At 40.9% G+C, this 23,107-nt stretch overlaps 1 protein-coding gene across 1 annotated transcript in view; it reads right to left on the bottom strand.

The window, feature by feature from the left end:
* The window catches only part of PLCB4 (phospholipase C beta 4), a 304,315-nt gene that overhangs the window by 2,793 nt on the left and 278,415 nt on the right, over positions 1-23,107 (bottom strand). The window contains exons 32-38 of the mRNA XM_036245264.1: positions 14,794-14,909; positions 13,436-13,511; positions 11,520-11,695; positions 8,017-8,118; positions 4,208-4,265; positions 3,714-3,800; positions 762-798 (exon numbers count right to left, since the gene is read on the bottom strand). Coding sequence (XP_036101157.1) covers positions 762-798; positions 3,714-3,800; positions 4,208-4,265; positions 8,017-8,118; positions 11,520-11,695; positions 13,436-13,511; positions 14,794-14,909 — 652 coding nt within the window. The remainder of the gene's footprint in view (positions 1-761; positions 799-3,713; positions 3,801-4,207; positions 4,266-8,016; positions 8,119-11,519; positions 11,696-13,435; positions 13,512-14,793; positions 14,910-23,107) is intronic.

The following is a 23,107-nucleotide window of genomic DNA, read 5'->3' as shown; positions in this document are numbered from 1 at the left end:
TTTTATACTTATAAGTAGTAAGAAAGGATTCACTATGCTTCTCCCCCTTTGGCATTTAAAGACAAATTGAACACAGCTGAGAAGGAAGAACCATATGACATTAAAAGATTATTTCAATAGTGCAGTTCTTGTATGAGCAGGGTGACCATTTATTCCCATTTGCCAGGGACAGTTCCAGCTTATGTCTTTAGTCCTGGCAATTATGACAGCACCCCCTTTTATTCTCACAATGATTCCAGTTCAAACAATAAATTATATGGTCACCCCACTGATGAGGGGTGTGATTAAGGTCCTTGGCAGACTGGATCTAGCAGGACACGAGTCATTGTAGAATGACATTTTAGGACGTTCCCACCATTAAAAACCACCAATGAATTCTTAGTGGAGTGCTTTGAGAATGAACTGCAGTCATATTAGTGCTTGTGAAAGAGTTGACCCTGTGACCCAGTCTCAGCTGTGGCGGTCCACATGACCACGGTGCCCACCCCCTATTCCTGATGCCTGGATATGTCTTCCTTAGCATGACTTGAGTGTCCCAGGTCATTATTACCATCCGAAATAATTATCTAAAGATCTGGGGCATTTCAGTTTGAATATTACATCAGAAATCCAAGCATGAAATAATCAAGCTTTTCAATCCAAACCCCTGAAATAGTAATTCGTTTGTGAGCAGATGCAAATCATCCGTGGAAACTACCCCGAGAATGCGGACGTAGTGGAGAAGGAAAGCGACATCGCGCTTATCAGAATTTCGGTCCTACCTTGAGTTTGGGACACTGCATGACAGGATTTCAAAAGCTGTTTGTACAAAAATAGTAACGTCAAAATTGAGTCATACATACGAAACAAAGAAAATAAATGAATACTGAAGTGAACTTGAGAAATGAATGCAAAAACCATATACAGAAAAGCAAAATGCTAAGAATAAAACATGTATCCAACCGTCAGTGACAAACTTTCCCCGAGCTGATCTCAACATAAAAAAAAGAACAAAACAAACAACCGATGCCTGTGGACCCCGACTGCGTCTCTCTTCTGCGGCAGTGCGCGGGGACCCTCCCTCCAGCAAGGTGCTCACTTCTCCGTATCAAATGATAGGACTGACGACAAAAACCAATTCTTTCAACTTGGGTGTGAGAGCAACAGAGCTGTTAGTGTGTGAAATGGTACATGTCAAGATGGGATGTGATCCTGGGAGGTCTATGGGAAAACTGAAACAGAACTGTGGAGTTTTAAACGAATACCTGGCTGATCAAGTAGGCAAGGCTTTAGGTGTCTCAAAAAGGACACCTAAGTTAGGATGCAGAATCAGAACCAAAATATATTAAAACCTGATTGTTTCTGCCAGTGCCCTCAACACTGGTCTAGCTAATTAAGTAGACCCCTTCCAAGCGTTGCCTCGGGGGCCCCGGGGGAAGTTAAAGGAGCAGGGTAACGGGAAAGCAGTGAGGAACCTGAAAGGGAGCTTTTACAGGAGAATGTTAGACGGAATTTATCTGTGGCTTTGAAACACAAAGATCTTGGGGTTTGACTGGCTCGGGAGATTATTATACAAGTTTGCGGTTATCTGGAATTAAGACTGCTTTTTGCCAATGAAAATGTTTAATGGATTAGAAAGGGAGCTCCCCTACACAGTCCCAGACCTCGTCTTATGAGGGGGAAAATGGAGTCAATGTTTGTGCCCTTTGCACTGTGCCTAGGACAGTGCTGTAACACACTGGGTGACTAAATTGAGGGCAAAAAATGTATACTAGGAATATCTGCTTGAATTTGTTGTAGAATAGGCCATATTTGTAAAGCAAAGCTTAACATGAAATTCAAGTCCAAATTCCACATCTATTAGAATATATCAATATATCTTGAATTGCTCTTCATTGAATTTAAATTAAATTTCCATCCAACCTCAAGCCTTCTCAAGTTCTGCGCTTTCCTAAGCTTCTGTGACTGAAAGTATCAGCCGTGGGTGGTAGACATTACTTATGACATATTACAAGGCACTGTATGACTTTTTGGAACCAAAAGCCGCTATCCTCCCAACATGATCCAATCCATACAGCTACTACTAATTCAATATTTTAATGCCAGAACTCTGGTACGATTAGAATAATTCATATATTAGAATAAAAGCTCAAACTGTTTTTTTTTATTATGTACCTTAGCACTGAAACTAAAAACACTAAGTAATTGTATTCCCAAGCTCTGAGAAACACCACTATTACAGTGATGAGTAATTTTTAGCACATTTACAGTCTTTAGTCAAACCTGTTGCTAAGCAACACAATCATTTCTAAGTAGTTTCTTAATTTAGTTAACTGAAACATAAATGTGCCTTACCTTCACTGTGCCTTCTTCTTTCCCACCCAGACCCAAGTCACCAAAGTGCATTCTAATGTTTTGGAGATGGTGGCTTATTCTTATTCATATTCCTGTTTCTCCCCAGAAGTGTTATAAGAGCAAAAACATAAACTGGGTAATTTGTACCAGAACTTGATGTAACTATGAGTTGGCCAAATGACTTTGACCCATGGGACAGTAAACAGTTATTGTCCCCCTTGGGGATCTGTGGACTGTTAATGAATAGACACATTTATCGGAAAAGGAATCAAGAAACTTAACTCAGAAGTATGTTCATGAATAAAGCACCATCCCCCCAAGTAAAGAATCTGCAACCAGAGGATGCAATTATTTGTTATCCAATTGCAATATATAACAAAAAAGATTTTATGGTTTTGTTTTACTTTCTCAAGAGTACTTTTTACCGTAATTCCCACCTAAGTGTTCCTCAATGGGAACCATTTCTTTGAAAAAAATATACCTTAAACAGGATTGCTTTCAAGATGGGAGAAAGCAGGCAAGAGCGAGCCAGTGAGTTTTAATTTCATCAAAACTTTTTTACAGTTTCTAGACAGAAGTAAATGATCTAGAAATAATAACTTCCAAACCAGCTACACCTAAAGAGCAGAGTTTGAACTAAGAGACACTGAAATTTAAACTGCTCTTGAGGGTCATTTTGCCATATAAGCCACAGGTATTTCCATCACACTGAAACGAGACTGCGGATGGCTGATGGGCTGTGGCCATTTGGGATGGAGCCCAACTGTGTGATGCTTAAAGTAAACAAACTAGTATCTCGGTGTTGGTATATGTCTGATGGCCTAACTAAACGGTTGGGTTTGGGATAACTTTTTGTTTGTGTGTACGCCATTTAGTGTTTTGCCTTGCTGGAGAAAAGCACTAAGGGCGTGGTGTCCACTCCTTCCGTCCCTCTTGTCAGCCCAAGAAGGCTTATAACTGCATTTTAAGGCTGAGGTAGACAACAGGTGGTTTCTCTCATTTGCTTTTAAACACAATATCACTTGCCCCTAGGTTGCAAATTGTAAAATTCTAAATGAAAATAGAGAAACAATGTGTAACCTCTCTTTTTCCGCCTCTCAGTAATGTCATTCTGAGAATCCCCATAATTATCCAAGTGATGACTTCTGATGCCTTTTTTTCCCACAGCTACATTCCTCTCCCACTTCAAAGAGGGATGCCTTCTGCTCTTGTTGGCTGAGACAGGGGAATGCAGTAAGAGGCACTACGTTTTGCTGGCCGCTCTCCCACGCCACTACGCAGACACGGGCTTTCGCAGAGGGGTCACGGCAGGCCGAGGGTATCTGCCCCCCGAAGCTGGCTGGCTGCCTATGTCTTTTTACACTTTTTAGGTGAAGTACCTGCTCATTCTGTTTCTCTAGGAATTCTAGGTGCTCAAGCTGGACTTTTTTCAACTGATCCATTTCTTTGGACTGTTTCATTGCGAGCTGCAAACAAACAAAAACAACCAAAGACAATTCTGATAAACTTTGTGTTGTACTCTTAAAACTTATGAATGATAAATGACTAGCAAGTTTATGATTTAAGTGAGAGAGATTATAATTTTTAAAGAAACAGTTTGAAAAGTGGGATGTTTAGACCCACAATTCTTACTGGGAATCTCTCTTCTGTTAAAATCTTAGAAAATAATATTGTACTTACACATTCTTTATATAAAGTGGTTCCAAATAATTACCTTAAAGATTTTGGGAAACTATTATCATAGCTTTCAGGGCACAGAGAAGCTAGAATGTTTAATGTGCAGAAAAATCAAATTAAGCAAATTAGCTAGAAGTCTGATATCTAAGCATACATTACTGTTTATAGTTTTTAGAGAAAATTATAAAATACTTACTCTCTTTCTTTCTTCCAGAAACTTTTTAGTGTTGCTGCTGTTTAACTCCCTGACTCGCCTAAAAATAATAGGTACAAATAATAGTTGGTGTGACATCGAATGGAATTAAACAAGAAAGAGTTATGTTCTGTTTCATTATCTGGGTAGAATCATCACTTTCTTTTCTGGAATTTTACTGTGGAATTTGGAAACATGAATTCAACAGAGAAAGATATAAAAAGAATATGCATACCCATCACTCAGATTAATCAATATTAATGTTTTACCATATTTGTTCCATATTTTTAAAGAAAATGATATTCCAGGCATAATCAGAGCCCCCTCTGTATTCTTCCTGATCCCATTTCACTCCTCTCTCTCTCTCCAGACACAACTACTCTCTGAAGCTGTTATGGACTATTTCTAAGACACTCCCAGGTGCTGCTGGTGTGTATTGTTTCACGTGTCTTCCAAATTTACCTAAATGGTAACACATTCTGGGTTAATTTCTATAACATCACTTTGCCTTACGTTTTAGAGATACACTGTTTCAAACTCTTCCATTCTTTTCATCTGCTGTATGAATATTTCCCATTATGAATAGATTACAATATTCCCATCTCGCCATTATAAAAAGTAGATCATTTCCAAACAATGCTGCAGTGGTCTGGCGCCTTGGGCCCCGCGGCGCTTGGTACACTGCATATCTGTGGACTGAGTGAGTGAACGAAGTGCAGGGCGTGTCTTCTTGCGCACTAGGCAAAGGGTTCTCTAAGGCAGACACTCGGACTTGCAGCTGGGAAGGGAATGAGCAACTTCGCCTTTACTCCAAAGCAATGGCCCCAGCCTGCACTCCCGTCCACAGCGTCCGGTGGTCTTCTCCCCGTCTTCGCCCACCGTCGCACACTTGCTTTTTTGTCAGTGTGTTGGTTTTGTGAAATGACATCATGCTTCTCTTTATCCTGCTCTGGTTTCCGGTGAGGTGGGGTACTTCTCATGACTGAACAGACTTGGAGCGGACTGCATTTCTGTAACTGTTACAGGTCTAGCCACGTTTTCTTCTTTTCCGGTCAGTTTTGATATTTCCATCTTTGTAGGCGATTGTCCATTTCACCTGCTTTCAAATTCATTGGGAGTCTTGCTTTTCAAAAATATTGATTATATTTGCAGTTACTTACCCTTTCCATTCTAATATTACTTTCTAATCTGTGCTTTCTCTTCATTGTCAGTCTTGCTAGAGGTTTGCTGACTGGATTTTTAATAAATAACAAGATTTTGTTTTTGCTGATACTATCTATTGCCTTTTATTTTCTATTTCAATAATTCTTGCTTTTTAAGTCATTATTTCTTCTCATCTGAGTTCTTTGGGTTCACTCTGTTTTTCTGATTTTATACTCTCTTTATTTGAGTATTTATCGCCTTAATTTCCATTTCTTTTAAAAGTGTATAAAACATCTCTAAGCAAAATAAGCCAGTCAGAGAAAGACAAGTACCACATGGCCTCACTTATCTGTGGAACATAATGAACAAAATAAGCTGTCGACCAAGAGAGATCCAGAAGCATGGAAATAGGGAACAGACTGACAAGCCTCAGAGGGACTGGGGTGGGAGGAAAGGGAAGAGATAAACCAAAGAACTTATATGCACATATGCACAACCAACTGACGTGGACACTAGGCGGCAGAAGGCAGGAGCGGGTGGGAGTGGGAAGGAGGGGGTCATTAGAGAAAAAAGGGGGGCATCTGTAATACTTTCAACAAAAAAATAAAAAATAAAATAAAAATGTATAACATCTGCCTGGCTGGTGTGGCTCAGTGGATTGAGCATCATTCCATGGACTGACAGGTCCTAGTTTGATTCCCGGTGAGGGCACAGGTCCGGGTTTTGGGCTCCATCCCAGGGGAGGTGTGTAGGAGGCAGCCGATAGATGTTTCTTGCTCACATCAATGTTTTTTCCTCTCTCTCTCCCTTCCTCTTTCTCTAAAAAAATAAAGAAAAACACATTTTAAAAAATGTATAACATCTAGGCTATAATTTTCACTCTAAATATCACTTTAGCTATTATGTTGTGTGTTTTTTTTTGTGGTGAGAATATTTAAGATCTACTCTCTTAGTAACTTTCAAGTATAGAATGTAGTATTTGTTAACTAAAGTCAACATGTTGTGCACAGATCCCCAGAACTCATTCACCTTAGGACTGGAAGTTTTTACTCTTTTGACCAACATCTCCTCATTCCCCTACCCCTCAGCCCCTGGCAATCACCATTCTATTACTTCTATGAGTATGAGTTTGGCATTTTTTAGATTCCACATATAAGTGAGATCATAGAGTATTTATCTTCCTCTGACTTATTTTACTTAGCATCATGTCTTCAAGGTCCATCCATGTTGTGGCAGAGTTGCAGGATTTCCATCTTTTTTTATGGCTAAATTACATGTGTGTGTATATATATATATATCTCCCCTTATCAGATATACGGTTTATAAATATTTTCTCCCATTCCGTAGGTTGCTTCATTTGGTGATAGTTTCTTTCTCCGTGCACTTTGGCTTCCTTCTACACATTAAGAAACTGTGTCTCCATTGTCATTCAGTTATATGAATATTGTGTAATTTCTGTTGAAACATCTTCTTTGACTCAAGAATAAAGGTGCTTTTTAGCTTCCATATGTCTTTCTTAGCTCTCTGACTATAAATTTTTAATTTTAATTCTTCGATTTTTTGAAGTATCTACTTTGTCAAACTACTAAAAATTAAAATTAAAAATTTATAATTAGAAAGCTAAGAAAGACATATATAAGATAACCACTTGGCATAGAAAAAATTGTTTTTCTAAAAATGTCAGCCATTTACAGGTGTTTTAGAACCACCTAGATACAGAGTTACAATAAATAAATATATTAAGTCAGAATTAGAAAATTAAATACTTTGCTAATTAGGTTACCAGTAACTCAGAACTGAAGATAATTTAAGAGCTGGGATTAGTGCTATTAATTCCCTCTCCTGGGTAGCATGACTGCAGGCACACCGTCATTTGGTTCCAGACCACAGCAATAAAGTGGGCATCTCAATAGAGCTAGTCATAATCTTTTTTCGAGGGTCTTGCCCTCAAATTTTAAACATGCAACATCTGTGAAGCAAAATAAAGTGAAGCATGTTGTATTGACGTCTTAACAGAAGTACAAAGGCCAGACACCCTTGGCTCAGACAGACAAATCCATGGTGCAGTGTCTACTCCAGAGCTTGGGATCAGGCTGAAGAGGTGTCCCAGTGAGCCCAGACCCTTGCTCAGCCCCATTCCTGGCCCGCGCCTGCTTCCCGCACTCCCCTGCTCTGAAGATCCCTTTCTCTGTAAATCACATGCACCCAAACTCCTGTCTTGGTCTCTAATTCCTTGTCCTAAGACAAGGACAAACCAGAAAAACTGGGTGGAGTTTTTGAGATATATCCTTGGTATCAATGACAGTGCAAGTGAATCAAGGGAAGACGCCAGTCCTCCTACAGGCTGCTATTCCGAGCTGGCCCATCCAGAATAGGCTTACACCTGAGCAGGTGAGATGCTAGCAGGAGGACCCATTGGAATATGGGAAGGATCTTTTGCCATGTTTTATAAGTGAGCACACATATAATGAACATGCATTTCTTTTACTGGTGGCAGTAAACAATCAGAGGATGACTGTTCTGCAGTAATAATAAATCTTCATAGCAGTTATAATAGCAGAAGTCTTCGCCACAACTCACAAATGTGAGCCTGTGTGTGTACGCACACACACGTTAAACCTATGTCTTCAAGGCAACGCTCTATTCCCGCAGACAGAAGTCTCACTTACCTTTCCCGTTCTGCTTTGTTCTTGATAGACTTGTCTTGGCTGATGGCTTTGCTATTTTCCATAGAAATCTTAGCCTGGTGTGCTCTCATTTCCTTGCTTTCCCTGTGTACGAAACATAAACAGGGAGAGGGAGAGTGGGGGTGAGTGTTTACTGGCCACAGAGGGTCAGCTGGAGAGGGTAACGTTCTGGAGGTGGGTGGTGGTGAAGGTTGCACAACGGTGTGAATGTAGTGAATGCCTCACACTTAAGAACAGCTAGAATGGTAGGTTTTATGTTACAGGACTTTACAATATGAAAATTAAAAACAAACAAAAATATTCCACATGTAACAATAGGACTTGGTTCACTTTTTCTTTTTATTAGTGAGTTCTTCGTGGGGAGGGGGAGCCCCAATTCCTGCGCATGCTTCTCCCTGAGGGCAGTGGGTCACCTAGTGGTGAAGTAACAGTGATGGACTGGGCAGAAGGGACACTATGTTTGACCACAAAATACAAGACTTTTCCAGCTTTGTCCCACATGTGTGGGGGTCAGATGTCCTGAAAGAGAGAGAAAGAATGCTCCCACCCTTACAAGTGACCGTTCTGTTTTCTGACGGCCTGTGGGAATGAAGGGAACGAAATGCTTTCAATCAGCACAGGAAGTAGGAAAACAGGATGTTTCCAGGCGACCGATCACTGTGTGCCCAGATGCATGTGTTTGCATCGCAAAGACTCGGTCTTCAGATTATTTATGTGTACATTAAAGGCATACGATTTAGAATAGAAAGGTGAGTATTATTAACAAAGATTAACAAATAATTTTTTTTTCTGGCACCTATGGACATCTCCTTGAAGCACTACCTGGAAACTAGGGAAGTCAGGTTACCTAAGTGGGGTCTGCTCATCGAAAGGGATAGAAAACCACCCAAGTGTCCATCAAAGAATGAATGAATAAAGGTGATGTGATATATACACAATCGATAGATATAGCCATTTATAGATATATATAAAATGACATACTAATCAGACATAAGAAGTGAAATATTGCCATTAGCAACAACATGGATGGATCTTGAGAGTATTACGCTAAGTGAAATAAGTCAGAAGGAAAAGGACAAAAACTGTATGATTTCACTCATATGTGGTCTACAGGACAAAAAGGAGCAAAGAAAATCACAAAACAAACTCATAGCCACAGACAACAGAATGGTAGTTACCAGAGGAAGGGGGTGGGGGAGGCTGGACTGGGTGAAGGGGTCAAACATATGGAAACCCAAGGAAACTAGACTTCGTGGGGAGCATGCACGAGAGTATACAGATGTGGAGTTATAATCTATATAGTGTTATTAACAATGTTACGTCAATAAATTTAGGTTTTAGGGGAAGAAAAAGGGATAAAAAGGGAGGGACAATGCTGTAACAGGTTCTTCAGTTAGAAACATCAGGGCCAGAGGCAGGAATACATATACAGACTCCTGGGCCCCAGAAAATGGCTCTCAAATTTTTCCATAATTTGTTAGCAAATTGACCATTTCTTCATTCATTCAGCACTTATCAATAACCAAAAGCTGCTGAAAGCGTTAGGAAGGCAAGGTTGATTAACCAAAAACAACAGCTATGATGAGTAAGAGAAACGCAAACACGGGGTACGGAGGACAAGCCCAAACGCTGCTGTTGCTTTGAAGAAACGGCCCTGCGCAGATTCACATTTTAAGGTAAGTTAATAAGTAGGTGTGGTCTCTTCAGATGACTTCCTAAGGAACGCAAGAATTAGTTTGTTTTGTTTTCTCCTTTGAACGATGCCTACTGTTGCAGGCTACAAAAATGAGGAAAGAAGTGCCTTATTCTGTGAAGTGTGTGGCACAAGGGTAGACGCCTAAAACCTGATGTTGTAGCAATGATCCAGGCAGACTGAGGAACAGACCTTTCTGTACACTGAACTGTGACTATTTCCAAGGCAAAATAGAAAAGACAACTTCTAATCCTACACAACAAAATAGAATATAGTTGATCTCTGAGCAACATGGGAATTAAGGGTGCCAACTCCCTGCATTATCCATACATCACTTTTGACTCCCCAAAACTTAACTACTAAGTTAAGACTAAAAGCCTTCCTCATAGCATAAACAGTTGATTACATATGTTTTGCATGTCATATGTATTACATACTGTATTCTTACAATCAAGTAAGCTAGAGAAAAGAAAATCATAAGGGCCCGGCCGGTGTGGTTCAGCAGTTGAGCGTGAGGTTGCTGGTTCAATTCCCGGTCAGGGCACATGCCCAGGTTGTGAGCCCGATCCCCAGTGGGAGGTACACAAGAGGCGGCCAATCAATGTTCTCTCTCATTGATGTTTCTATCTCTCTCTCTTTCTTCCTTCCTCTTTCTCTAAAATGAATAAAGGAAAAATGATTAAAAAAAAAAAGAAAATCAAAAGGAAGAGAAAATACCTTTGCAGTACTGTATATATTTATTGAAAACAAACCCAGGTATAGTGGACCCCGTGCAGCTCAGCCATGCCACTCGAGGGTCAGCTGTACTGTAAAGTGGGTAGGGTACGGAGCCTTAACCTACAGGTCCTTCTTTCGTTGTCTCGAATGAGAATTGAAAACTAGGGCAAAATACTTCATGCTCTTATGGCTGTATATATCCCTCCAAGATAAGGTGAGGAATTTGGGAATGCAATCAGATAATCGATACAGTTAGCATGTTAAAAATGTCTTGTTTGATTTGTTTGTATAATGCTTCTATTATCCATTTTTCTGTGTGTATCAATAGGCCCTAACCATGGTGTGGAGTGGGCATTGGGGGACAAGCAAGCAAGTTGCAACAAACTGTTATCACAAGAACTGACACGAACGTTTTCTTGGTGTGTGTGTGTGTGAGAGAGAGAGAGAGAGAGAGAGAGACAGAGAGAGACAGAGAGAGAGAGAGAGGTGGGGGTAGGGGTCCAGCTCATCATTTGCTGGTAGTTCACATGTAATATCCAACTTGCTGAAGCAGGAAAAGACCAAACTAAACCGATCCTTCGTTGTTTCCTTAATCAGGACTGTCTTTCTAATTGTCACAGAAGTCCTAATAATGCAACAGAAGGGTCTCTCCACTTTTAGCCACAGAGTGGTCAGTACCAGTCACTCTGGGCTTCACTGGCTGGTCTTTACCTCATTCTGTCTCTTCTCTTCCTAAAAGACTTCAGGGGGCTTTTCACAGACCATTCTGCAGGCGGTCGTGCCGTTTGGGCTGGATGCTCTTTCTCCTGTGACACCTTTTACTGCGTATCATACACTGCTTGTGATTTGACTTAGTTTTCCATGTGAGTGTTAATATCTTAACACCTGTAAGCCCTTGGGTGGCGGAGGCCATTTCTGACAGTTCATCTTGTCATATCAATCATATGATCCGACAGACATGGAAGCTCAATATTACGTGCCGAGTTGATTTCACTTACTCCCTCAGCTCACACATGCAAAAGTCACGTTTTTTTAAAAATAAGGAGCACAGTTTGGAGATGGCGACCTCTCCTACCTGTCGTGGGAAAGTTTCAGCTGCTGGGTTTGCTGCTCGTGGGCGTTGATCAGGAGCTTCCTCAGCAGCTCGCACTGCTGGCTGAGGTGCAGGTCCCGGATTTCCTGCTCCTCGGCGCTGTGGGTGTTGATCATTTCCGACCACTCCTTGGTGTGCTGTGCCACAATCTCTTTGACCTGTGCAGGGAAAAGGGGAAGGTGCCGCCTGGAATTCTCACATTCCAGGTATAACCAGCAAGCACAATGTTAGTCATGCATTTTAGTTCCTTCCCACCAATTTACTTGGTGACTCAGTGGACACCTATGTCCTGCAAAAAATATGTACTAATCAGTGGCAATCAGGAAGTCATAGCTTATTTAAAAAAATCAATCACTTTGGTTCTAAATATTTAACGATGGCACGTTATGTCACTGCCGACCTCGGCTTCTGATGCTTTACCAATTCTATCAGAATTCTCTGCATCACCTCACACCTGTCCAGTTTCACTCCTACCAGGCCACAGGTCTGCAGTGAGGGTGTGGGTTCTTATTCCTGGATCATGACTGCCTGCGTCAACCCTACGGAGGCTGTATCAGCGCCCTCTGCAATGCGGCTCCCCAGCTCCTCTCATCAAGATCTGACTCTCTTTCTCCACCTCCTTGACTTTGGCTGACCTCCTGACTTGCTTCCGTCATGAGCCAGCAGCAAATGTGATGCAAGCAGAGGCTTAGAAAGTGCTTGCCCTTTTGCTCTGTCGGGAACCCCGAGGCTGCCCTGTGACCGAGCCTGTACCAGCCTGCTGGACGACGAGAGGCCATGTAGGAAAAAGCAAGCAGCAGCCAGCTAACCAGCAGGTACCCGAGTGAGGACACCAGTCCCGCTCACTGGAGACACATGAGCGAGCCTAGCCGAAATCAGCAGAAAACCACCCCGTTGAGTACAGGCCAAATTTCTGACATGCTGAACTGTGAGCTAATAAATGGTGGTTGTCTTGACCCACTACATTTTGGCATGGCTTGTTCTACAGCAAAAGCTAACTGACAATGGCCAAGGTTTCTACTTTTCTCTTTATGCGAAGAATCTAAAAACCATGGCGTTTTGCACAGGCATTAATTCTGAAACAGTCCAGTTAAAGAGAGAGAGAATGGGAAACAGCTCTCCAAGACACACGGCTTCCTGCTTCAGAGACTTCATGGCAGAAAGGACACAAGATACACAGTGCCAAGGAGAACTTCAGCTTGACCGGTATGGCTGGCCCGTGTGTGCAGCAGGGTCACTGGGCTACAGGACAGAACTGCAGGGGACATATGGAGGGAGGCTGACTGGTTTGACCAACAGCTGTATTTGGAGCTTTCTTTAAGAGTTTTTTCTTTCCTTTTATAATTATTATCACTGGAAAACTTATTTATGTTCTTGACTGGAACTTAGCATTCACTTCTCCAAATGTCTACAGTCTTAATTAAGGTCTCCCAGATTCCTATTTTCCTGTGTCTTTGAGGAAATACAAGTAATGAGGCTTATCTCCTAGAATAGCAACTCTTGATTTTTGTTCTTATCACAAACTTCCAAAGCTAAGATGGAATATCAAAGAGTAACTCAATCCCTAGTTAGGTGGTTTTCTGTCATATGTTTAATGTTACTTCCCTAGGGAAGCATATTCTGTATTTTATATAGTATTTTCTTTCAGTTTATTCATTTATTGTTTCCCTTGATGTCTCTGAAGCAGAAAACAAACACTGTTAGCATATCTCCACAGATGAAGGAAAAGGTGTTCCATGAAAAGTCTTTCTCTAAGCCAGTAAGACTGCAGCCCAGACCCTTTCCTGTCCCAGACTAACCCCAGGCTAATGTTACTTCTGATTGATACTATGTAGCTTTGAAAAAAAATTACAAAGTATCTCCTGCAAGTTCTGCTGTAAAAATAGGCATTTTCTTACCTTAGATTTGTGATCTGTTGTCAGTGTTTGAATTTTAATTTCTGTTTCTTTTTTCATTTCAAGACAATTACTTCCCCTGGGAATGAAAAATCGCAAATGCATGCCAGACGTTAGATATCTTCCCATTCCCGTGGGCCTTTGCTACAAAGCTTTCTGATGGAGAGAGTTTGTTCATCAGACATGGCATGCCACGGCTCATTGGGCAACGCCATTTTCCCAGTGACAGATGCATACCTTACAGAATTCTGTATCTTGATTACTCAATTCAACTGCCACACAAAGAGACACTGCAGACCTAACAATTACTTCATTGTTAAGGGTCTGTTGTCAGAATTTCCATTTTGGTTCCTGCTTTTCTTCCAGCTATTTTTCATTTATTCAATAAAATCTTATTTGGAATAAAAACTGGAAAACTGGCCCTCAGTGAATTGTTAATTCTTCCATTTTGGTTATAAAGCCAGATTTTGTCTTTGATACATGCCAGTAAGGAAGAAAATAGCATTTCTTGGCATATAAGGGTGATTTGTGCTTCTTATTCCATTGTGATCAGAAAATATATACCAGGAAATTGCCCAGCAACCATTACCGCCTATCTCAGTAATTTTTTTTTTTTTCCTTTTGAAACATCCAAATCATTGCTGAAACCAGAGCACGTTCTGAGTTTTTGTCTTCAGCATAGAATGCTTTGATTTACTGTGGCCTAAGTCAGAATGCTTCGATGTACTGTCCACTCAGAGTGTCTCCAGGAGAAGCATTATTCTAAAAAACACTAGATACCTCATCAAATCTATTACTTCCCAATGGCTGACACTGAGTATGTTTCTCCTTTCATCTGTTATTTAGTGGGCTTGCTGCATTAGAGAAACATTCTCCTGGCTTAATTCTAGAGATAAAATCTTTCACAGAAAATGCAACGATCGCTTTTATTCAACAGTCTTCTCTGTGGCATAAGGTAAAAATGCTTCAAATATTTAAAAATCAAAAATTGCATTTTTGAGCCAATTAACCTTATAATTTATTTTCTGGCTCTGCAAAATAATCTCAGTAAGTTCAAATCTTCTTAGCTTTAGCTTGTCCTTCCTTCTCCCCTGATTCACCTCCAAGATACTTGAGTGGAAAACACACGAGAGACAGTTATTCTATCATGAACCAAGAGCTGTAGAACTTGAATAAAGCTCCTCTTTTCTACTTTAATCATTCCTTTCAGTTGAATCAGACTCTTATTTTCCAGGAATAATTTTAATGATGAAAACTGAGTTAGAATGAAATTCTTCCTTGGCCTCAACGGGCAGCTAAACTATGGAAAAGACAAAATATAAACCAGCAAAAGGCTTCCAGAAGGAAATAAGCAGTATTACCCCCTCTTCTTCATCGCCTTCTCTAGGATTTTCTCGTGAGTCGACTTCTCTTTGTCATACTGTGCCACGATTTTGTCAACTTGTGTGCAGTGTAGCTTCTGCATGGTACTGTGCTCCTGAACAAGAAGAATGTGCAGTTACAAGCTGAACTCTTAGTGTGGCTGATACACTGTACCAAACATGTGGCTGGCATAATTTTCACCAGCTTTCCCGGAGTATTAGTTTGGAAATTAAGGAGTGACTGAGTCTGGGAACTGGAAACACTTCCAATGTCCCATCCAACATGTAAGTCTTTTGTACAGGCATATCCTCAACAAGAAAGTCTCTAGCCTCAGCTTAATGAATACACCCACCTCAAAAGACAGCCCTGCCCACCACCTGGCAGCACAAATTATCCCTCATCCCAAAGTCCTTTCTTCTGCACATATGTATCTCCAAAGAATCTCCACCCATTCGTCTTTGTTCTTCTGTCTGAGATACTTAGTCTATTGTCCCTTCTTCACATTGTCCTGAAATACCCAAGTTCAGCTGCCATATTTCTTTTTTAAAAATTATTATTCATTAAAGTATAGTTAATATATAATATTATATTAGTTTCAGGTGTACAATACAGTGATTTGACATTTACATACCTTATGAAATGATCGCCATGATCAGTCTGGTAACCATGGGTCACCATACAAAGTTATTATGATATTATTGTCTATTTCAGCTGCCACATTTCTTCTCCTTTATGTGCTAAGTATAACTATTCATCCTGTGATATGGCTTCAGAAGACCTGGCACATGTGGGAAGGTCTTGAATACCATTATTACAACAATAAGAATTGGCGATGTAGTTGGAACTACCAGTTGCTTTTGAATCCCTATTACTTGGTATTTTCACCAGCATTCTTGATGTTGACAGAGTGTTCTGGAACTCTGGTCTTCAGCCTTACACATATTTAAACTATTTCCCATCTGCTTCATTCAATCACTGAAATTGGGTTGCAACATTTTGAAAATAAGTATTTGTCTATAAACATTCTCTTCTGATAATTTGCCCACAGCCAGTGAGTTAGATGCTCAGCTCCCCAAGCATAGAGGAATCCAGCACAATCAGTAATATCCAACTCTAAATGGTATTGGATGTTATATCCTAGTCTTATTCTTGAGAAACTTAGATAAATAAAATGGTATTTGAGACTAAAATTGATATATATGTTCAGGTTTTATAACCACACTCACAGTCATATTTCCTTTTGCTTATACATTTTTTAAAGTGAGTGACTTAAATAAATAATTTTTTTCCTAAGGTAAGCTTGACTTGAAGCAAACCTAATTTATAAACATTTCTAAAAGAGCTAATAAAATATTAATGTGGAAGGGAAGTCTAACTTTACCGAGATTTCCTTAATTTCTAAGCTCTGTTCATAAATTAACAGAAGACTTGATCTACAATTTGTTTACACATATATTCTTCAGAAATGCATTGGTACATAAGGTCCCCACAGTCTTGTCTGTGGGTAAATGCCTTTGGGAGAAGTCATGGAGAGAACGGTGCTGGATGGGGGAAGGGTCTTAGAATAGGTCTTGACAATGGGGACAATCGGTGTGGTCCAGGGGATGTTATCTTGCTATGGATTTGGGGAGTCAAGGAATCACATGTCATAGTGTCTTCCTTAATTTGTTGTTGGAACAGCAAACACATCCGGCCATATTAACAACGTGTGTGCACTGCTGTGTCATACACACATTTCAGTCAGGGTTTCTGCAACATGGCATTGGGTTAAGGTCTTGGGTTCTTCAGTCTCAAATCCTGGAAAAAGTCACTTACCCTCTCAGTCTGTTCATCTTTTAATTGGGATAGAGATGCCTACTTCCAGGGTTGTTAGGGTTAAAAGTAAATATAATAAAAATCATATTTCATATACCTGTTATACATTATTTAAAATATAGTTACGTACAATTCTATTTATATTATTCAATATCCATAATGATATTCAGAGAGTGACTTGGGATAAAAGAAAGAGACCAGAATAATTAAATCAATAAATCTTTCCTCCAAGCTTAATCTGCTGTCCTGGGGAATATATTCACACTTGACATATCCTTATTTGAATGAATTTAACTGCTCTTGCATCGTCATGGGAAAAAAATCTTGCTAAACTGCTCTACTCTTGGTCTACCTTCAAACATTTAGAAGTCATCCTGCCTGCCTAGCACATGTATTAATTTTCCTGGGCAAATAAATGAGGGACTCGATGCAATTCTAGATTAAAACATTAGAGGTGCCATATTCCTATGTCTCTTGCAAATATCATTGAAAGGAGGATGAAGATAGTTTTTTAAATTTTATAGTGCAACATAGGAAAAGGAGGGGCCTTGAGACTTGAAAGTAAGCTGCCACAGACTATTTCTTGAGGAAATATCCTGGCAAACCTATTAAACCAATTAGATATGAGGAATGAGGCTGTCTGTACCATATAAGGTGTTCATGATGGACTCAAGTCTATAAGATATGCTCTACAGGGGTAGGGCACAAAACGTCGCATGAACAGATGCCCAATAAGTATTTGTTGCATGAACAAAAATTTAGCATGGTAAAACAGCAGGAGGACTTGGATTCTGGTCCCAGCTTAGTTAATAATTTACCAAATGGCCTTGTAAAATATATATACATTTTTCCAGGCCTAATTTTTTTCAATTAGAAAACTGCACAACATCCATTTACCTACCATCATTCATCACTTGGTTCTGGGCTGTAAAGTCACCTAGTGTATGCAGAAATTATATGAAAAATCAGAAGCATACTGAATTAAAATGGTTACAGTCAATACAAACAAGACAGCTGGTCTTGAAAAATTATCTCTGTGTTTATGTGCTTAGAACTCTATCCCTTTGTGGTAGGCAATTATTACTGAAATGTTTTGGGATAATCCTGTTCTCAGACACCACTTCTCCTTTCACAAAGGAACAGGGATCATCATGTGACCAGGGTCAAGCCTCGCCTTTCCGGTAGATAAAACAGAGGAGCCAGGAAATAATCTCAAGCTCATTTTAACTTATAAAAGGTCTATCACTGATTTTATTCTTTTGGTCCTTAATTAAATCATAAGACACTATATAAGATGTACATTTTTTCATTCATTCAGGTCAAGAGTACCAAAGTGTGTTGACTTAAAAGTCAATCTTGCCCTGGCCAGGTGGCTCGTTTTGTTGGAGCATCATTCTGTATACCAAAAGGTTGCAGGTTCAATTCCCGGTCAGGGCACATAACTAGGTTTCGGATTCAATCCCTGATCAGGGCACTTACAGGAGGTAACCCATCAATGTTTCTCTCGCACAGCAATGTTTCTCTCTCTCTCTCTCTCTCTAAGGAAAAAAATAATCAATAAAAACATATCCTCAGGAGAGGACTAAAAAATAAAGTCAATCTTAAGTGGGCCATTTTGGAGGAATAAATGTATAGCTTTGAGCTGAATGTGTACATGTTTCTTATAGAAGTTAAGAGTAAATTCACCTTCTTTTGGGAAAAACTTCTGCAATTCATTCTTGTGGCTGATGTGACTGTGCATGAATTTTCACATGACAGATGTGAGAAATCCGAGTAAATCACAGAGGCTCAGCAGGTAACTGTGATCACCAGTAAACTGCCTCTGTGGACGGAATCTCACTGAGATCTTGTCATGAATTACAATTGATGGTATCAGCTAAACTGCGTGCACGGCAAAGAGCAAATTTTCCATTAGTAGCTTTACTGACATGCCAAGTTTTAGTCAGTTTCTCAGGTATTTCATTTGACTCATCTACTGGGGATGTTGCAAACTGGTAGCCCAAAGGATGAATACAATCTGTAGATGTACTTTTTTTCTTTCTTTCATTTTTTTTTTTTTTTTTTATCCTACATGGTGTTTCAAGAAAAGATTGAATGCCCTGGCCGGTTTGGCTCAGCGGTTAGAGCATCGGCCTGTGGTCCTGAGAGACCCGGGTTCGGTTCCCGCTAAGGGCATGTACCTCAGCTGCAGTTTGTCCCCGGCCCTGGTTGGTTGTGCGGGTGGCAGCCACTCGATGTGTTCCTTTCACATCGATGTTTCTCTCTCTCTGTTCCTCTCTCTCCCTCCCACTCTACCTGAACAAAAAAATGGAAAAATGTCCTCGGGTGAGGATAAAAAAAAAGAAAAGAAAAGATTGAATCAGTAGCTAATATTGAAAGATCAAAAAATTCATACAAGATTTCAGATTTCATTATTCTCCTTTAGAGAATGAAGCTGGTCCACAGATTCTTGAGGTACCAACAGTGGGAGCTGAGACTGACTTGCCCTTTGGACAAATTCCTTCATTGATTTCTTGCTTGGTCCGGCACTTGAGTTGAAATTCTTCTTCTAACATGTTACTGAGCATATTTAGCTGACTTTGAGTTTTATATCTTTTGCTCAATCTGAAAAGCATGGACAATTGAAAAGCATGCCTATGTCTTAATGAAGGTAACCCTAGCTCTGTACCCCACTGAGCCCAGTGCTAGGGGGAAGTCACCAATGATTAGTTCTGCTTTTTTCTGTGTCTCATCTAATGAACCCTTGACAACCATTTCACTAGTTTCCATTTCAGATTGAACAGGTGGCTCTAGAAGTGAGAGACAAGTGGCAGTCTAATTGCCAGCTGCATCGACAGGGTCAAAAGCAAATGACCATTGCCATTTCCCCAAAATGGTATGTTAACTAGCATCTTGATCTCATTTGGGGCTCAAATGGTCACTACCCATTTTTTGTTTCTTACTATCCTAACAGCAGATCACATATCTGTTTCTATGGTTCTCTTTTGCAAATGGCAGATTCTCACATTCACACCACTATTTCTTCTCTATCCCGTAGCTAATTGTCAAGTATGGAAATAGGCTCTCTGTTGGACCACACACTTGTTTCTTAAACCACTGGGATTTTCTGAGAAGTGGAATTATTTACCTAGGCTGATATGTAAAAGCTGAGAGTGCTGTACAGTCACGGAATATGGACTAAGTAATGGTTTCTACTCTTTTTTTTTTTTTTTATCCTCACCCGAGGACATTTTTCCATTTTTCGTTCAGGTAGAGTGGGAGGGAGAGAGAGGAACAGAGAAAGAGAGAGAGAAACATCGACGTGAAAGGAACACATCGAGTGGCTGCCACCCGCACAACCGACCAGGGCCGGGGACAAACTGCAACCGAGGTACGTGCCCTTAATGGGAACCGAACCCAGGTCTCTCAGGACCGCAGGCTGACACTCTAACCGCTGAGCCAAACCGGCCAGGGCTGGTCTCTACTCTAAACTACCAGGATCAAGGCTGAGCCGTGAGCACTGTAGTCGAGAGGGTGCAACCAGGCCACCTTTCTTTTCTAGTAAGTAATTTTATAACCCAAGGCTTTGGGGGGGGGGGGGGCATATTTTAGCTCCACCACAGGTAGCTTCAAAACTTTAAGTTGTAGATAGTCCGGCTGGTGTGGCTCATTGGTTGAGTGCTGACCCATGTACCAAGAGGTCGCTGGTTTGAGTCCCCACCAGGGCACATGCCCAGGCTGTGGGCCAGATCTCCAGTGGGGGGCATGCTGGAGGCAGCCAATCGATGTTCTCTCTCATTGACGTTTCCATCTCTCTCTCCCTTTCCCTTCTTCTCTCTCTAAAATCAATTAAAAAATATTTTAAAAAGTTTGTAGACATTGTTTCATGGAAAGGCTGGGGGAATTTATCATCGCTATTGCTTGACTAGGACAAAACCTGTGTTTTAAGAAGGCCTGATCTGCATCTTTCAGGCAACCAGGGGAGTTTCCACTAAGTGGCCAGGGCCAGTAAAGGGTATGAAATAATATTCCAAGTGAAACAGCTCTCAGAATTTAGTGTGCACGGTGGAGCCCGTGTAAAGTGTTCTCCTAGACCTCGCCATGAAGGTGAGAATAAGTCTCCGATGGGCATGAGAATATGCATTTTTATGAAGCCTCAAGCTTTGCTCTAAAAATCATATGTTAAAAACCAGTCCCAACAGAAGTCAAGGTATTGTAACCCTGACAGACTCATGGTTGCTCTTAAAAACCTTTTACTAAGACCATCAAAAAGATATGTGTAAGGAAAAACTAATGTGGGAAAACTCAGAGGAAACCAAGTATAGTAGTTAAGAGTTTGAGTTCTGAAGTCGGAAAGAATGTTCAAATCCTGGTTCTACCATGTAAGAAGCTAGGTGATTTAGTCAAGGTGTGTTTATTTTAAAAGTAAATGATCTCATCTAGCAAATGGTTGGTAGAACTGCAAAAAGGGCCACAGTTATTTCTGCCTCTGTATCCACCCCCCTGAAATGTGACTTTGCGGCTCTTCCTATCAAGAGGTAGAGTCTCCTTCCTTGAATCTGGGCTGGCCTTGTGACTTGCTTTAGCCAAGAGAATGAGGTGGACATCATGGTGTGCCAGATCTGAATTGAGGCCTCAAGAAACCCTGTCTGCTTCTGCTTGGTCTCTTGGGACCCCTGCCCCCAGAAACACGCCTGGGCTGCCCTGGTGGAAGATGAGAGACCACGTAAAGCAGCAAGGAAGGGCTCAGCAGAGGCCTTCCTGAGTCAGCCAGCCCCCCATCCAATCTGCCCTCCATGAGCCAGACTGGCAGTAACAGCCAATGCAGGAGCAAACCTAGCTAACACCAGAAAAATCACTTAGCTGGACCCAGCCCAACTGCTGAGCTCAAGATTGTGAGCTCAACAGATGGTGGTTGTTTTAAGTCAACATTCATATATACCTTTTATCCTAGAAGTTGCTTCGGATGAGACAGTGGAAAAAGGTTAGGAAAATGTTATAGACTAAAAATTACAGAAGGTTTATAGAGAAGAAAGTCTAATTATTTGAAAATAATTACTTGCAAAGCCCTTGGACAGTTAAAATAGATGAAAAGCACTTTAGTTTTAACAGCATTAACTAGTTATATTGCTCTGGGCAAAGGACTCAGCTCTCTGAATTTCATTTTACTCATGTCTAAAATACAGACAGTATTATTTACATTTTAGGGGTAACAGGAGGATTTGAGAATATATATAAAATGTGTGACACAAAATTGCATTAAATAGATGTTTACATTGTTAGTAGTAATTTTTTTTTAAAAAAAAACATTCACAGAATTATGAGTTCATAAATTACACTGCCAAAACGAGCTGAATTAGAGTGGGCCCCCTGTGAATTTAACGTGGGAGCAGGATTTCATTCATAAACTTATAATCACACACTTGTTTGTAACTTGAACTTCTGCAGGACATGCAGACGGGAAAAACAAGTCGTGAAATGCATCCCCCTGCTCAGAAATGCTTCAGAAAAGTATTCTAAAAAGCAACAGGCAGCCCAGCCGGTGTGGCTCAGCGGTTGAGCATCCACTCATGCACCAGGAGGTCACCGGTTCGATCCCTCGTCAGGGTACATGCCCAGTTTGTGGACCCGATCCCCAGTGTGGGGCATGCAGGAGGTGGCCAATAGATGTTCTCTCTCATCGATGTGTCTATCTCTCTCTTCCTCTCCCTTCCTTTCTCTAGAATCAATAAAGAAAAATAAAATAAAATAAAAAATAAAAAGCAACAGGCAAGCTATGTACATTTTATTGTGGCAATTTAGCTCTGTTACTTGACCTAAGAAACTTTAAAAGCTTCTTCAAAAAAAAAAATCTATTGAGTTGGGATTGAGGGACTGAAAATCTCCTTTCAGGTTTTGCTTTTATTATAATGCGGAGCTCCCAGAACTCAAGGCTGTTTTCTGCAAAGGAAAGCAACTCGGGTTCTTCCGTCCACGTGGCGTCCACGTGGCATGCACTGGTTATCAAATACTGCGAACATTTCCCTGCCGACAGCGCGAAGAGAACCACAGGAGTGCAGCGCAGTGGTGTCCGGGTGGAGAGGAAGCGCTTAAAGCCACCTCTACACGACCTCACAGAAGAATAATTTTTCAACTGTCACAGACTCAAACTTTGTGCCCCCCACCCCCCCAACCCTATCCTTATGTTGACACCCTAAACCTCAGTGTGATAGAATTTGGAGGTGGGAGGTGATTCGTCAGGGGGGTGGAGCCCTTGTGAATGGGGTCAGTGCCCTTATAAGAAGAGACAGGAGAGAGAGGACAGTCCCCTCCACCACGCGAGGACCCAGCAGAAGGAGGCTGTCTGAAAGCCAGGAAGGGGACCCTCATCAGATATTGGATCGGCTGCTCCTTGATATTGGACTTCCAGCCTTCAGAACTGTGAGAAATAAACGTCTGTTGTTTAAGCCACCTGGTCTACGGTGATTTGTTACAGCAGCCCAAGCTAAGACATCATCTTGGCCACTTTTTTGGTTAAGC

The sequence above is a fragment of the Molossus molossus genome, unplaced genomic scaffold, assembly GCF_014108415.1.
Source record: "Molossus molossus isolate mMolMol1 unplaced genomic scaffold, mMolMol1.p scaffold_m16_p_6, whole genome shotgun sequence".
Taxonomy (NCBI): Eukaryota; Metazoa; Chordata; class Mammalia; order Chiroptera; family Molossidae; genus Molossus; species Molossus molossus.
Note: the sequence above shows the minus strand (reverse complement) of the source record. Positions and strands in the feature narration are given on the sequence as shown.